Here is a 17,563-nt window from a genome sequence, read left to right on the forward strand (position 1 = left end):
GTGGAGAAGAGCAAACCACAGACAACTTACTACAATGCTGTCTGAGCCCTGCCACATACACAATGGAGGACCTTCTTACAGTGACACCAGAGGCACTCGAATAGGTTGCTTATGGCCTGGTACTTTAGCTCTATGAATACAATGAGAGGTTGGCCAGCTTCTGGTCAGAGGAAATTTAGTGTAATGCCAAGTTTTTCACTTTGTGGTTTTTTATACACTATAGCTGTATTCTCAATTTGCTTCTGACATGATAAATAAACACCCTCAACTTATCCACAGGTCATATCAAAAGTCATAATTTTGATACCAAAGTGTTCTATCCACGTAGAGATGACACTGACTTATACATGAGTATATGGCAGATCTCTCTGTTGAGGATTGCCTCTCTACTCAGGCATCCTGGTGTACTCAATAAGATTCTGGGGCACAATATCAACCTCTCATTGTATTCATAGAGCTAAAGTACCAAGCCATAACCAACCTATACGAGCAGACAGCATAACCAGATCTGTTACTATCTTGCATTGGAACATCATTTATAATGGCAAGAAGCTATTTTTCACAGACGCCTGTCTGCCACAATTGATCTTGCTTGTGGAATTCTGATAAGCTTCCAAAGAACGGCAAATTCTCTGGAACATGATGTGAAAACCCTGGAGATGTACGTTATGATAAAAGAGTATGCATTGAAACTGGGAATGTATCTCAACTTCTAATACAATTAGGAAATAAACCCACATGCTGATCAAAGTGATTATTTTCAATATTGCCTCTTGGGTTTCAATAGATGGTGCCAAATCAACTACACTAATAACCTCTTGTTTGTAATCACTCACTTATCTTCCCCTCCTTTTCCTCCAATTATTTCAGTGACTTGCTATAATCATTTGGACCAAAGCAATTCAATCGAGAATTTCAGTATCTTTATCAGAAAACTTTCCTAATATATTGGGATCAGAACTCACATTCCTCAGCTATGCTGACCCAGGCTGACAGAAGTTACAGGCTGTAGCTACACCAGACAAAACACACCAGAATAGTTTATTCCAAAGCTGTCCTGGATACAGCACAGAAACACCATAAATCTGTTCTGCTATCCAGACCATCAGCCAGGTAGTCTGTGCATTGACACTAGTGCCCTGTCTTTCTGTGCCCTCCACTGAAGTATCGCCAGTCAAATTCAGTTCCCTGGCAGAGCCTTGTTGGCAACATTGGAGTGCTTTGTGCATCCTGAATGGCAAGGGGTTGAACTGGATAGCCCTTATGATCTCTTCCAGCTCTAGGATTCTGATGAGGTCACAATAAGGTGCCCAGCATTGTGGTCACCACAAGTTACATCACCAACATGGCTCTATCAGGGAACTATACAAGATTAGGGCTCCACAGCCACCTACGGATCCACAAGAATACTAATCATGGAAGACTATCCTACTCATCCAACGAGGGGTCGCCTAAGTAAGTATGTATGTAATCAGGGAACTGCTTCTGGTCAGCTAAATAGTGGTGGGTAATTTTGTAATGTGGACACTGAATTGCTCAAGATCTTGCCCAATCCAGTTGTCCATATATCAAACACACAGCTAGTTCAACTTGTCCCAATTATAGAACAAATTTGCAGAACTAATGAAGAATAACTTGACTTTATATTTGTATGAAAAATTATTTGCTTTTACATTTTTACTTCAACACCACCTTTTAATTCTTAAACTCTTTCATTTTAAAATTAGTTCTATCTATTTGCTTTATTTGGACCATGTAGACACAATATTGGTATAATACGTACATCTGGAGACCATTTTAGAGAGAAAAACCTGTTGTAACCCTTAAAAAACCAGCAATAGTTCACATTTATCTGTTTCCATATCCATCAGTGCACTGGATTAATAGTTACCTTAGCACCATTTTCACCAGGAGCTCCAGGTGAACCTGGTTTCCCTACTTCTCCCTGGATGAGAGCGAAGTGACACAAGTTAATATAGTATCATAGATATATAGTATATTAAAGATATTGTAGATATTAGGATATACTACTTACACGATTTCCCTTCTCTCCAGGAAGTCCTGGGAGCCCATCAAAGCCCCTGTCACCCTGTAAAAAACAGAATCAGAACCAACAGGGAACTGTTAGTTTTATCACCAGCATGCAATAATGTACCCCCAATTATTTTTTGTTTCTCTTTTCTATAACTATTTTCATTGTGGAAAGAACTTTATTGTAGCAATCAAAATTGCTCTTATAAAAGCAGGAAGGGTCAGAGCCTGTGGAGGACACTCACGTGTATTGAGGTAGTTGGAATTTTGGAAAACCTATTTATAGAAATGTTATAATCCAGTTTACAAACTTACTGAACTTTAGTGCAAACAACCATGAAAACAATTGTAAACACCAGCACTAGAGATGGAGAAATCCATCGCAGGTTTCTATTTTTTCCTCTCTACAAAATATGTGTCATGTGCAATTTCTAAAAATCTGAAAAAGCAATAAATACATATAGCTGAAATGATATACAGGAGCAATCTTGATGAGATCTGGCATATTTTTTAATGTGTGCACATTTTGTACAATAACGGTGGAAGTGTGACTCATGGGCCACATGCAAGCCCTGAGCTGGATTTATGGCTCTAACATAGATGGCAGGGGAGCTTTAAATCTTTGTCTTCTATAGTTAACTTGATTTATTAGCGATATGAGTAGATTATTCTGTCTATCACACACAGTACAAAGAAAAGGGAGGTTTGTTTCAGTCCAAAAGTACCAAGACTTTGACCCTAAGAGTATGGACTCCAGACAGAGTAGCCAGCACTGACCTAATTGCCAAATGATCCAACCTATAATATAGTGGTTTTCCTCCGTGTTTTCAAAGCTGTGAAGCCTGGGAATAAAGCAGTACTGTAGACTCAATAGGTCCAAAATCTTCAGAGGTATGTTGTTTGAGGAAATATACCTCTGAATATCAGTTACACAGAACAAACAATAAAGAGGAAAATATTGCTTTCTTCATGCCCTGTTTGCAAGGGATCTTTGTGGAAGCATCTGGCAGGCCAGCACTGGAAACAGGATGCTGGACTCGATCTGATACAGAAGGATTCTTCCTATGTTTCTGCATAATTTCCCCTTTAAAACCCATTGTTTTAAAGGTTTGTACAAAAAGTAGATAAGCCATTTTGAATTCGTCCTTCCTTCCTTCCCAGGTTATGTACCTGTTGGATGGAAAATCTCTCTCCCCTCAACCATATGCTAATTTCACATTTGAAGGATGGGTAAAAAAAATTTCTCTAGCTTTCTAAAGCCCCAAGCAAGCAAGATTGTGTTGAATGAGAGGACTCTCAGCATTCCAGTCTAAAAGAATGGCTTTCTCATCTCAATGTTGACATGAGAAACAGCAAACAGCATGGGAGGTGAATCCTAGAAATGTTACTCTTTCCCTCCCTTCCTTCCAGTTCCACCCCATAGTATGACTATGAAAACCTTGGGTCCAGTTTCTCCTGGAAGTCCTCTGCCACCATCTGCTCCTGACCGACCCTTTAAAAAATGAAGCAAAAGGATAAGGTTAAGAAGTAGATTGGAGAATTATTGGGTGATGTCACTCCACCAAGGGGCAAAAGTGGTGCTTACCCTCTTTCCACGTTTCCCCGGTGGCCCAATTGGTCCCTGTATTCCAGGGGGACCCTGAAATAAGAACCAAAGTAATTGAGTTCCAAGACTGCTTCTCATTTTTACTTTTTTCAACCCTAACGTTAACTTCTGTGTTGGAAAATGCTGTACTTTGGGTTAACCTTAAAGTACAAGTGTTGAATGAAAAGTAATGCCTCCACCTTCATTACTTGGGTTTGGATGGGAATATTTTAATAAATCAAATGCAGAAATAATCCTTATAATGTGCTATTTAACTTGCTTGCAATTTCTCTGTGATACGATGATTGTTCTGAATCAATCTGTCAACCTTTTGCTTGTGAAACTCGGTGGTTGCTTTCACAGGATGTCCAACTCTTTGTCATGAAAATCAGATGTTCCCACCTCAACATCTTTGAACTTACTTGCCCAACATCGCACAGTACTCACATCAACATAATCACCATAAACAGCTTGCATTCTCTGACGAATCTCCTTTGGGGTGACACCTTTTGCTGTCAAGAATTCACATGACTGAACATTGCTTAAGTCTCATTGACTGACCGTCTGTGCAGGATTCCATACTTCGCACTTTAACAGCACAACTATTCAATGCTAAGTCTTCCCGCCAAAATGGAACTGTAGAGGAGAATCTATTGAACAAGCCAGTACCTGCCACATACCAGTACTACCATCTGTTGAGGAGTTACGAAGATGGAGGCATTACTTTTCATTCAACCCTCGTATTTTGCTGAGGGGATGTCTTGGTTTTCAGTTCTGTTCCTGGGGTTATTTGGGGCATTAAGCAAATTGCACTGGATAGATCACATCAGCTCTAGTTTCTTAGATACGGTTGTCATGATTTTCCATGGGTGAGCAGACTGCTGTCCCAAATCTTGGTTTCCTTCCTGGCATGTGGCAGCTCTGAATCAGCCCAAAGAGATTCACACAGCAGGAATCAAAAGCAGGGCAGTTTATTCAGCTCTGACCAGAGTGGGCACTGGAGGCAATTTCCAAATCCAGTGTGTCCCTCAAGCCTAAATGGGTATTTTATAAAATTGTTATGCACATTTAGAAACATGAAAAACAGAAGTAATTGGTAAAATTTCAGAATCCGTGGACACAGAGACACAAGTTTATTGAAAGTTTAAAGGTTCATAAATCTCCATTGCTGATTCACTGATTGATCTGGCAGAATTTTCAATAAACTGTCACTGGTTGGTTTTGAAGCTTGACTGTTGCCTAGTTTGTCCAGCTATCTGGGAGGTTCTGGAATGGAATTTGGGCACGGCTTGGTGATAATGGTCATTTGAGAGGAATATTCCTGAGGACACAGTTCCAAAGTCTGGGTTAATGGGATTCCCAAGCACTCTGATGGGCCCTAGGATTTAGGGACAACAGGTACTTGGGTACTCTGATGAACTATACTGATATGGCAGGAAACGAGGAGATGAGTAAATGGGATTTTCAGTTCCTGCTAGGCTTGAAACATTTGTGACTCCACCTGTGGTCTTCAAAGACACTCCTGGATGGATTCCAAGCAGTAGCCAATTCTCATCAGCAAAGCAAAGATGGAGGAAATTGTCATGTAGCAGCATCTCCAGAGCCACACATAAAATTGATATGTGGCAAGTATCTTAGACAAAGCAAGTTATTTTGGCACTTGAAGTTAAAAAAAAATCTCACATTTTGGGGAGTATGTCATGCATGGCAACTGAGCCATGGATTAACATTGTCATATAAGATGCACTCCACCAAAATTAGCTGGAATACTGACTGAAAAGAATGGCGACCAAAATTATTATAAATCTACTTCTAATCCCAGTTTCATTCTCTGGAGTGGGGTAGACTTGGGTTACCAAGAAAGTGCTGGGATCAGGAAATAATAATAATAATAATAATAATAATAATAATAATAATTTATTTATACCACAGAAGATTTCGCTGGGCAGGGCAGGATTCAAGGATAAAATTTTAAAACACTGGGAGATAAGACAATGTAAATTATCAGGAGGAGGATCCGGGAACGAAGAAGGAATTAATTGCACGAACCGTAAAATAAAGTGCTTCTAAGGACATTTTGTGCAAAGTTTGGTCCGGGAGTATCTTACATTTAATCACTGAAGGCACATTGGAATAACCAGGTTTTCAAATTCCTCCTGAAGATTGCCAGTGTGGCGGGTTGCCTAATATCTCTGGGGAGTGAGTTCCAGAGCCGGGGGGCCACCACTGAGAAGGCCCTCTCTCTCGTCCCCGCAAGTCTTGTGATGCAGGCGAAAGCGAGAGAAGAGCCTCTCCAGAAGATCGAAGATATTGTGTGGGTTCGTAGACGGAAATGCGATCGCGCAGGTAGGTGGGTCCCAAACCATTCAGGGCTTTGTAGGTCAAAACCTGCACCTTGAATTGACATGCCAGGGTTGGTTCATATTATAAATATAGAATAGGGACCTGGGGCTAGGTCAAGCTGTTTCACCAGCAGTCCTTCTTCCTTACCCCTTCACTTGGTTGGGACAGTGCATTGGTGACCTGTCCCTGTCCCCAACAGATGATGAAAGGGTAGCAATGTGCATGCTGCATTGCCCTTTCCCCCATCAAATGGAGGAAAGGGCAACAAAATGCAGGTAGCCCCCTCTTGGGGATGAGAAGTCCCCCCCCCCGAGTCCCCCTCTTGGGGATGAGAAGGGCGTGTTACAAATGCAGGAAATAAATAAATGAATAATAGCTCCATTGGAGCTACCCAAAACATATTTTCTTCTCTGTAGTGGCAGAGGAAGCACTCGGCAGGCCTCATCCAGAAGAGGAGAAAGGGGCCATAAACACCTAAATGTGATGAGGTCATAGGACAACATACAGTATCTCCCAGGTTTCTGGAAGTGCTTTCTCTGAACTGAGGAGAGCTTCACCGAAAATCAGGTTCCAGTAAATGACTTCAGATTGTTTGAAAGGCATCAATCAACATATCCATTGCAAGGGTTAGATTTTTGTATTCTTGTAGTGGTGCTGCCAATTTATCTATTTCTATTTTCCTTAACCTAAAAGTATATAATGTTTATACGAGGTAGCCAATGAAAGATATCATGCCATACCTTTTGAGCTATAAGGCTGAGCATACAACACATTAGGATGCATTATTCGTAGCAGCATCAAAACATTCAGGTATTATACTGTGGGTGGTAAAAACAATGTCCTAATCCGATTAAGGTAATTGAAAATTTATTTTACAGAGCTTTGATAGCATGTATTTGCTAGCGTTTCAGCTTTGTGTGCAAAAGTCGACAGCTGAAAGCAATAAACACTGATTGGGTTTCAGATGCCTTTTTTATCCTTTTTGTAAAATAAAAAGACCCCCAAACCCACAAGCTCTTTGGCAAGATTTGTTTATTTTTTTATATAAAAAAAGATAAAAAGGAATTTAGAACCAATAAGTGTTTATTGCTTTTAGCCGTAGGCTTCTTCCCACAAAAGTAAAATGCTGCCAGATAACTATCAAAGCTCTCTAAAACAAATTTACAATTACCCTCATCCCCTTTGAGGAAAGTGCATAAATGGAAGCGATTAATAAATTAAATAAATAATTCTCTGCCAGAAGTAGGAGGGACAAAGCTAGAGATGAAAATGAGGGGAGGTTTCTGGCTTCTACAAGATTCTTCTGCCTTCATCATGAGATGGAGTCTTTCACCCACAAACCTGAGATTCTGCTAGCAATGAGAGAGGATCAATAGAAAAGAAAATGGCCTGGCCACACAACTGTTAACTGCTAACCCCTAAGATCAGCCTAAAGACTGTTCCCAGTCAGAACAAAAAAGGACCAGTTAGTTAAAATTGCTCTTGAACCTCCTAAATCAGAATATAGACCAGTAAGCATGATAAGTAGTTGAAACAGCTACACCTTCTATTTTCAGAGATTCAAATTGCATGGGTAGATCTGATTCTGAAATGTTATCAGTTCTTTCCCACTGCAGCGTTGGGAATGAGGCAACCTTCCAGCAGTGGTTCCCAACCGTTGGTCCTCCAGGTGTTTTGGACTTCAACTCCCAGAAATTCCAGCCAGCTTACCAGCTATTAGGAATTGTGGGAGCTGAAGTCCAAAACACCAGGAGGACCAAAGACTGGGAACCAATTTTCCAGATGTCAGTGAGTTGCAACTACTAGCATTCTTCACCGGGGCAATAAACAATCATTCAATCAATCAGAAAATTAATTCATAAATTCTAGAGTAAGAGCAACTAGATTTTAGTTTGGTGTTTTCTTTTTCCAACTCTCTGGTAAAGACTGTTTCCCGACATCATTAGAAACCAACCTGTGGTCCTGGGTCACCTCCATCTCCTTTTAATCCTGAATTCCCTGGAAGACCCTGAAAATATAAAGGGTTGCAAGCAGGTTTAATTCTTTCAAAATGCCTCAAATATCCACAATACAATCACAGTCAGAACCTCAAAGGGTATGAGAGAAGAACACTCGTTCTAGAAATTGCTAGATGTAATGTATCTTAGGCCACATGGATATTGATACAAGTTACTGCAGTGTAAGTTGAGCTTGGAAGAACACAAGATTTGGCACATATATGGCTGAATCTGGGTGCAGTGTGACCAAATCAGCTGTGATCAAATAAGCACCACTGGGCTGTCACATCTTTCTCCACGTGATTGCCACCACTCCTTGTTGGCTACAAAGCTTCCTCTGAGCACCTGGCCATCACCTGTCATAGCTGCTGATGTCACAATGGGACACCTGCATGATGAGGAAGAAGATGGGAGAATTGACTCCCTCCATCTCAATGGTCATGTGGGCACCTCATTCTAATATTGGCAATGTGACTGTGATCAGTGGGAGAAGCAACACTGACAACGCTGGGACAAGCTGCCCCCTTCCCTAATGCTGATCAGTGAAGGGAAAAGGTGACGGTAACAGTGTCAATTCGGACAGGGGAAAAGGCTGAAACAAACCTAATCCAGTTGTCTAGACTGCCCCAACCCTGCCCCCGCCCCCAAATACCCCAGACTTTCCAGAAAACTCTGTAGTATCCTCCACCTTTGCCTAAAGCAGGGCAAAATTGGATTAAACATTCCTAGATAATGACTGAAAGTCACAGTGGGCGCTGAGAGACAGGCATTTATCCCAGGAACATTCGCATTTTAAAAATGCAAATTTTCCCGGAGGCCCGTCCATACACACCCCAGAAAGCTTGTGCTTTCTGGGGTTGGTGTCCACATGTTCTCCTGGAACTTTCCAGGAGAACACTCAGACACTCTAACCCCCTCCCCAAAAGCCCAAAAGAGAAGAACTTACCCGGCCTCCATTACAGAGCTGCCAGAGTTCCCCTGGCATGTAGAAATGATGTGCCAGGACAAAAGGGGGGCAGGAGTGATTTTCCTCCTCCCCGCTTCTCCTGGGACATCATTTTTATGTGCCAGGAGAACTCTGGCAGCCCTGTAATGGAGGCAGGTAAATTCTTCTGTTTTTTACAGGGCTTTTGGGGAGGGGGTTCATGTTCTCATGGTTTTCTGGGCTAATTTAACCCGGAAAACTGAGGGACTACTGTCTGGTCAGCAGTCCAGACACCGGAAGTAGTGGGTTTATCCTGCACCTTCTTGGAATAAACCCACTAACAAATGAATTCACCACAAACCAAGGGTTTCCTTGTTTGTGGAAAATTAATTCAGGTTTGTCCAGGACATCATCTGGTCAGCCCCCTTTTTATTGCAGTAACTCCCGCATTAAAGGGGCTGTCTGGATGGACCCTTAGTGTCATAGAGACATACAGTGATGCATTTGCAGTGAGTCTGGAGGGGGTTTTTTGCCAAGGTACACAAGCCCTTATAGACAAACTAGACAGGGCCGTACTATACCCTCCAAGTGTCCCATGTTGGCAGGAAAAGTCCTGATTACTCTCTCCTTCTCCCACTTTCCCCCTTTATACAAGTTTATCTTTCACTGCTATAAACTAAATTCAACATACAAAAAGTAATTTGTCTCAGTGAGTAGAGAACAGAGGAAGGGGGTGGAGTTTTTTCCTTCCCTGCAGGCTGAGGCAAAAGTAAACTGCTACAGCCTCTCCAATCGTGTGTTCCAGTTTTTATCCATGAACTGTTAAATGTGTGAAATGTTGGAAGGTACATGTTGAAAATAGCAGTGTTGCAGACTCTGGAGGGTGCTCATCTCCTTTTCTAAGCCAAAAACCTGGCATTCTCCGTAGACACCTCCTAGGTCATATGGCCAGCATGACTGCGATATTTCTCAGATTAAAAACTGGGACACATAAGAGAGAGGCTGAAAAGTAGCTGAAAAAATGGGACAATGGAGAAATAATTAGGACTGTCTCTTCTGAACTGGGACAGTTGGGAAACATGCTAAACATGCTAAAGTTGCAAATGACTATAGAGATAACCGCATATAATCCTAGGAAAGCACAGACAGTTGCAAGGAAGAGAAATATTTAGATTCCACATTGCCCCCATGTTGTTGTTTTAGAATGAAAAAGCAAACTCTCACCCACCCACCCACCTCATTCTAAACTAAACACAGCAGGGCTAATCTCCAATATTTTGTCATTCAAGGTAAAACATCAGACCCCAACTAATCAAGGAGGGCAGTATTCAGAGCTACCCTGGTGATTTTGGCAAACAAGACAGAAAATCCAAGTACTTTTCCCATCGCTGGCAGTGAAACAAATGAACAACAACAGCATGCTGTACATTTATGCCATACAAATTATGCAAACCACTTTGTCTTATGACAGGGCCAACTCTACAGATAGCAACTGATCCTGCCGCACAAAATGCACAGAATAAATATATGATATATATTTAATAATGAGTGTCCCAACCATCCCTGAAAGGCTCTTCACTCCCTTCGCAGCTGTACTCACCAGTGGTCCTGGCCGACCCGTAAGGCCCATTGAACCAGGAGGACCCTTCATGGCAAGCTGAGAAGAGAAATAAAATGATGAGTTTGCGTGGAGTTATTTAACTGTTTTTAGGGACAGGGGTTAATGAGGTAAAATGAAAAAGAAGGAAAAAAACTCGGCAACAGTAATGAAGCAGATAGTTAAAGAAGAGAGTTAAGAAAATGGAAGTGTTTTGAAATGTTGCTGCATTTTTGCTTTCTGTGTTCTCAGGATTTTATTTATTTGTTTATGACATTTATATCCCGCCCTTTTCACCATGAAGGGGACTCAAGGCAGCTTACTAATATAGGCATTATTCCATGCCCAAACAGCAATAACAATTAAAAGCAATGAAGCAACAATTTAAAATAACATTAAAACAATATATATAAATATTAGATGACTATTGTGCATAGATCCAAAGCCAGATAGTCAATCATATTCATCAATCCAGGGTCAATTCCAACTGTATTGCACAGATAATAATACTGGGCCAAATGCTTTCTCCTAAAGCCAAGTTTTCACTTGTTTGCAAAATGACAGGAAGGAAGGGGCTGATTGAATCCCACAAGGGAGGGAGATCCAGAGCAGAAGAGCCACCACTGAGAAGGCTCTGTCTCTTGCCCCCACCAGTCACACCTGCGAAGGTGGTGGGACCTAGAGCAGGGCCTCCCCAGAAGATCTTAACCTCTGTAATGGTTCATAGAGGGGGATTCATTCATACAGGTAAGTTGGGCCGGAGCCATTCAGAGCTTTATGGGCCAAAACCAGCACTTTATAGCAAACTGGCAGCTAGTGGGGCTGCTCCCGTTAGTAATTTTACCACAAATCTACAAGGGGTCCAGACAACATATTTATTAATTGGTTGCCCTGCCATGATTCCTCTTTTCCCCTCTCTTTCTCATTTTCTTACTAGAATTAAAATCAAAGAGGAAAAGATGGAATAACTTCATAAGGCTTTGAGTTGGTGGTACTTGGAGCCCTCCATGTGAAACTGTTTCAACCTATTCTTGAATTAGGGGACAACTTTTCTGAATGAAGTACTTTTTTCAAGATAATGTGTATGAATAAGCATCCCAGAACTGATGGTTGTTCTTGAATGTTGTATACATATGGTTTGATTTGCAGCTGGTCTTTTGTAACACAAGATGATGCTTCCAATTTTATTGTTTGAATGACGAGAGAAAAACCAAGTGGTCATTCACTGACCTTTGCTTGCTGCAAAATAGCTTGGGCCTGGGCTTCCTGGAAGGACACCGAAGGGCCTTTTGCTGAATCACCACCAAATTGGAACTAGATATGAATTCACGAAAAGAAATCAAAGTAGTAATGAGATCATAGATGAATTACACAAATCATGTATCTGCATCACTAAGAAGATTCTGCTCAAAATGACCCCTCTATATCAAGCAGTTCATAGCTAGCAACATTTCCAATCCCTAATCTTTACAAAAGCATCATCATCATCATTATCATCATCATCATCACCTCCTATATAGTACCATCAAGTATACAAGAACTTTAAATAAAATGAACAAAAACAATAGGCTCTGACAGAGATGTACAATCAAAACATGTCTGTATGCTCATATGCACAGAGAAAGAGGAAATGAGGTATAACTAATCACAAAACATTGCAATACAATTGCAAAATATCATGCACACATAGTAACACAATCTATATCTATATATATAATAAAGAAGAGTGTTTGTTTGTATAGGACAGAGGGCGGACAGAGGGCAGACAGAGGGAGGAAGGTGTATGTGGCAGCGTTCAGATTGGCTGCCGCTGTGGTGCTATTTGCATATGGTCTCTGATTGGGCAGCTTCAATAGGAGCCCCTGGTGGAGAAGAGGGATCATGGCAAAAACGGGGACATGAGAAGAAAATTTGCATATTGTCTCTGATTGGCCAGCCTCAAATGCAAGATTCCGAGATGAGAAAGAGAGGAAAGGAAAGGCCAAAGGGGGCTGGGTCAGAACACTCCCAATACAGACCGAAATAGGCACACAGAGCCCCCATCACCCACTCCACATCCTACTGCAGTTTGGAGGTGTATGAACCATGGATGATGGGACTTGCAGTACCACCACTCACATTCTGAGACCGCTGTTAACCTTATCCAATGACTGATCAGGACCAAACTTCGCACACAGACCTCTCATGACCCACTTTACATCCTGGTGTGGTTTGGCCGTGGATGGACCGTGGATTATGGGACTTGCAGTACCATCCCTCAATTCTTCAGACCACTGCAACCCTCATCCAGTTACCAATACATACAAAACTTGGCACACAGAGCCCCCATGACCCACTCTACATCCTGCTGCAGTTTTGGAGAAGGGTGGACCATGGATGATGGAACTTCCAGTACCTTCACTCACATTCTGAGACCTCTGCAAACCTCATCCAATGACGGATCAAGACCAAACTTGGCACATAGACCTCTCATGACCCACTTTACGTCCTGGTGTTATTTGGAAAAATTTGGAGATGGATGATGGGACTTGCAGTACCTTTGCTCACTTCCTGAGACCACTGAGACCCTCGCCAATGACTAATCAAGACTAAACTTGCTACATGGAGCTCCAATGACCCACTCTACATCCTGCTGCAGTTTGGAGGAGGACAAACCATGGATGATGGGACTTCAAGTACCTCCACTCCCTTCCAAAGATTGCTGCAACCCTCTTCTAATGACCAATCAAGACCACACTTGGCACACAGAGCCCCCATGATCCACTCTACATCCTGCTGCAGTTTGAAAGGGGATGGACTTTGGATGATGGGACTTGCAATACCTTCACTCACTTACTGACACCACTGCCACCCTCATCTAATGACTGATAAAGACCAAACTTGGCACACAGAGCCCCCATGACCCACTCTATATCCTGCTGCTGTTTGTAGGAGGATGGCCCATGGATGATGGGACTTCAAGTACCTTCACTCCCTGAAAATAATGCAGCCGTTATCCAAAGACCAATAAAGACCAAACTTGGCATACAGAACCACCATTACCCACTTTCTCTAATAACCCGGGCAACGCCGGGTCCCCAAGCTAGTATAATATAAAGCAGACTGAAAATATTTGTAATCAAAACATACAAGACTACAAAACTTAAAAGCAATGCCATGTCTCCATTTTGATTGCAAGGCCATTATTATCAGGCGATAAGGGAAATGAAATGTCTTAGTGGTGAAATCAGTGCAAAAGGTCTGCAGCACCCTCTTCAATAGAAGGATGAGCTGCACAGTTCATCCCCTTTCCTCTGTCATTTAACTATGTGAAGCTAACCTTTGCAAAACCATGTGGAAAGTCTGTCTTCAAGTACACTAATCTCCTTCCCGTATCCTGTATTTGGTTTCTTCTCTCCAGAGCCTGCCCTCTGGTACCCAATCCCATGGTAAGTGTTAACATGGCTTTTCCAGAGACACGTATATAACAATGCTCACAGGCACCACAGGAGTCTCCACACTTTTTTTCTCTGTCCCCAAACCACCTAACCCTCTTTTTCTCTGTCCCCAAACCACCTAACCCAGCTAACTCTAATACCTACTGGTAACATAATCATAGTTCCTGGAGGTCCACGGATGCCGTCAGCCCCTGGGAGGCCTGGGAGGCCTGGTGGTCCCTGTGCAGAAAGAAAACAAGAAACTCCATCAATCACTCCCATGAACTGTTGCACTAGAGAAGCTGTGTCAAGCTAGGACTTGTCTCCCAGCACTGAGGTACGCGGAGAGGGGCGCGTGCCATTGATTCCTTAACCTCTCTTCCCCAACCCCCTCCTTCCACCTTCTGAGACAATCAGGAACCCCCAGGAGAAAGGAGGAGGAAGGCTCTCTCTTGAATCACACAGAGTTTCCCTTACCTTTTCACCAGGATCTCCTGGAAACCCTGGCGGTCCTCCCTGTCCCATTGGGCCCATCTCACCCTGGCAAGAGATAAACAGAGAAAAAAGGCATCAGCCACCAACTCAAATCCTACATTCAATTCCTTTTTCAAACTGAGAAATAAAAACTCCAGATCAACACTTTACTACTGTACTTGGAGCCCCCGTACTGCAGCTTCAGTGTATGCTTGTATGCATTCACTGTATTTACATTCTTCCTTTTCTCCAATGAGGTCAAGATGAAATATATTGCTTTTCTCGGTTTCTTCATCTGAAGTTGACCACGCTGACACAGAGTAATTGATCCACAGCCACCCCAACTAATGCCATTATTTGTGATATGAAGACAGTGACACCAGGTGACAATCTTCTGGCACACTCAATTAGTATCCATTATCCTTCCTTCTCTCACCTGTGGACCTCGGTATCCAGCTGGCCCTTCAAAACGAGTGCCCTGCAATGAAGAGATAAAAATTGTTAGGAGCTGTTGACATTCATAATCTGGAGCCTCTGGTGGTGCAGTGGGTTAAACCCTTATGCTGGCAGGACTGCTGACCAACAGGTCAGAGGTTCAACTCTGAAGAGAGCTTGTTGAGCTCCCTCTGTCAGCTCCAACTCCCCATGCGGGGACATGAGAGAAGCCTCTCACAGGATCGTAAAACATAAAACATCCGTATGTCCCTTGGGCAACGTCCTTGCAGACAAGCAATTCTCTCACACCAGAAGCAACTTGCAGTTTCTCAAGTAGCTCCTGACATGAAAAAACACTCATAATTTAGGCAATAAAAAGAAAGGGAGTCTATGAATTCTATGAAAATACCTAAAGTTACATGAAGTAACTTAGTTACCTTTAAACACTCTTAAAATGATCTTTGGGCTTTTACAAAGTAAAATCTGTATATGTGTATATTTCCAGAGAAGTGCCTTTCATAAGCACTTCTGAATATTTTGGCTGAATACATGGTGAGGAGGGAACTGGCGGTTTAATTGAACAAGCTGTTGCATAATATTGCCAACTGCACATAAAATGCGCAACAGCCATAGCCATCTACATTAATAGTTAATGTTGCTTGCACTTTTGAAGAGTAAACATGATTCATGACCAAATTAATTGTACCTGGGATGCAGATTGCTGATGAAAGTGCTTTTGTTGGGACAAAGTAGCGCACAGTTGTTGAGAATACTAATCATGCAATGCACAGCTATGATTCAAATCTACCTTACTAAGCTGGTACGGCATTAGTGTAGCAGAAAATGAAAGTGTTCATGAGCATTAAGGACTATATCACACAAAGCCACTATTCCATGGCAGTAACATAATCGCTGGTAGTGGCAACATACCAGCATGAGTATTCCCACAATTCCACATTTCTTTTTGCCAATTTGTGGTCCTGAACTACTTTCGCATTACCTCACAACCCCAGCCTTCCACACTTATAATGCTTTGTAATTTTTTAATAGTTATAAAAGCAATTTTATAATTTCATATATATTTTATAGTTCAAGTAAAACTTTAAATCCAAAAATTAATCTAGGGAAAAAGGGAATGGGAAAAGAGTGTGAGAGAGGGAGAATCCTGTCTTTGATGTCACTTCAATGCCAGCATGCCAACACAGCAGTAAAATAGTCCTCTCTCACCAGTTAAATGATGGAAATGTAGTGTGATGTGACCTACCATTATTGGCAGATTTTCCTATTGATAGGAAATGGATTTATTGTGGGGAGAAATCAGGCAGGCAAAAGGATGCACACAGTAACAGGTGCTGTCATAGTCCTGTTTCAATGCTGGTTTCATATGATTAAGTCCTTATAAATGGATTTTTCAAAAGCATACTTATGAGCAAACTTCCTGGCCCAGGAAATACTCAACGAGCTTTTGTCTTGTTTTGAGAACCAATAATTGCTAGTTTCGGTCTGTGTCCCAGAGGCTGCATCATATCTGATATGCTCTCCGGGCAGGCTGCCACCAAAAGGCTCTCATGACCTAGCAGTGGTACCTTCTCTGCTATTTGGAAATGACTAGATTTAGAAATGTTTATTCTTCCAGAATTCAAATTTGACTGACCACAATGCTCAGGCCTCTATTTAGTGCTAGAAAGGTACTTCTTCCATCCTCACTGATGTCAGGAGGATAGAAGGCATAACATACTCACAGGCTCGATTATGGCTGGCTCTCCTTTCTCTCCTTTGAGGTTGGTTTCCTGATACAGACATAAAAGAAACAAATCATTACTACAATGATCAAGCAGTACCAGACAGACAAATTGGCCTTTTCTTTGGGCATGGTGTACTAGTCTGAGCTTAAGGCTCTGGAGACTAGAGTTCACATTTCTGCTCATCCATGGAAACCCACTGGGATATTTGGGCAAGTCACACAGTCAGAAAACTCTGTCATAAGTTCACCTTATACATCCGAAATTACTTGAAGGTACACAATGACACGAAGGATGTAACATCCAACTGAGGAACTGAAGAGATTCAGAATGATTAAAACTTTAAAAACTTGCTTTTTGGTATGTAGGAATGGAAATGTGTGCATGTACAATATTTTGTGCTCAGATTCAATTCCTAATGTGCATTAATATGTCCAATTTTCACACCGGTGTACATGTTATTTATGCAAAGTGCTACTAGAGAAGGAGTGAGTGTGTGTGTGTGTATGTGTGTGTGTGAGTGTGTGTAACTTCAAGTCGCCTGTGACTTCATGGATTCCAGGGATTTTCTTAGACAAGGACTTCTCAGAGGTTGTTTTGCCAGATCCTTGTTCAGGAATGGATAAACTTGGCCTCTCCAGGTGTTTTGGACTTCAACTCCCACAATTCCTAACAGACAGTAGGCTGTTAGGAATTGTGGGAATTAAAGTCCTATTTATTTATTTATTTATTTATTTATTTATTTATTTATTTCGGTCATTTCTACCCCGCCCTTCTCACCCCCTGGGGGGGAGGGTCCAAAACACCTGGAGGGCTAAAGTTTGCCCATGTCTGTCCTATAAGTACCTAGGATTCATTGGTGGTCTCTCATGCATGTGTTACTAGAGCAGGCATGGGCAAACTTCGGCCCTCCAGGTGTTTTGGACTTCAACTCCCACAATTCCTAACAGCAAGTCCAAAACACCTGGAACATTCATCCCATGCCCTCATTCCTTAACTACAATTTGGTATAAAGATA

General features: G+C 41.9%; 1 protein-coding gene across 2 annotated transcripts in view; it reads right to left on the reverse strand.

The window, feature by feature from the left end:
* COL5A3 (collagen type V alpha 3 chain) overlaps positions 1-17,563 on the reverse strand; it is a 180,499-nt gene that overhangs the window by 85,559 nt on the left and 77,377 nt on the right. For both annotated transcript variants that reach the window (XM_067463950.1, XM_060763835.2), the window contains 11 exons: positions 16,546-16,593; positions 14,805-14,846; positions 14,372-14,434; positions 14,060-14,134; positions 11,709-11,792; positions 10,482-10,538; positions 7,914-7,967; positions 3,617-3,670; positions 3,470-3,523; positions 2,036-2,089; positions 1,892-1,945 (listed from right to left, as the gene is read on the reverse strand). In XM_067463950.1, coding sequence (XP_067320051.1) covers positions 1,892-1,945; positions 2,036-2,089; positions 3,470-3,523; positions 3,617-3,670; positions 7,914-7,967; positions 10,482-10,538; positions 11,709-11,792; positions 14,060-14,134; positions 14,372-14,434; positions 14,805-14,846; positions 16,546-16,593 — 639 coding nt within the window. The remainder of the gene's footprint in view (positions 1-1,891; positions 1,946-2,035; positions 2,090-3,469; positions 3,524-3,616; positions 3,671-7,913; positions 7,968-10,481; positions 10,539-11,708; positions 11,793-14,059; positions 14,135-14,371; positions 14,435-14,804; positions 14,847-16,545; positions 16,594-17,563) is intronic.

This window comes from Anolis sagrei, chromosome 2, assembly GCF_037176765.1.
Source record: "Anolis sagrei isolate rAnoSag1 chromosome 2, rAnoSag1.mat, whole genome shotgun sequence".
NCBI classification, from domain to species: domain Eukaryota; kingdom Metazoa; phylum Chordata; class Lepidosauria; order Squamata; family Dactyloidae; genus Anolis; species Anolis sagrei.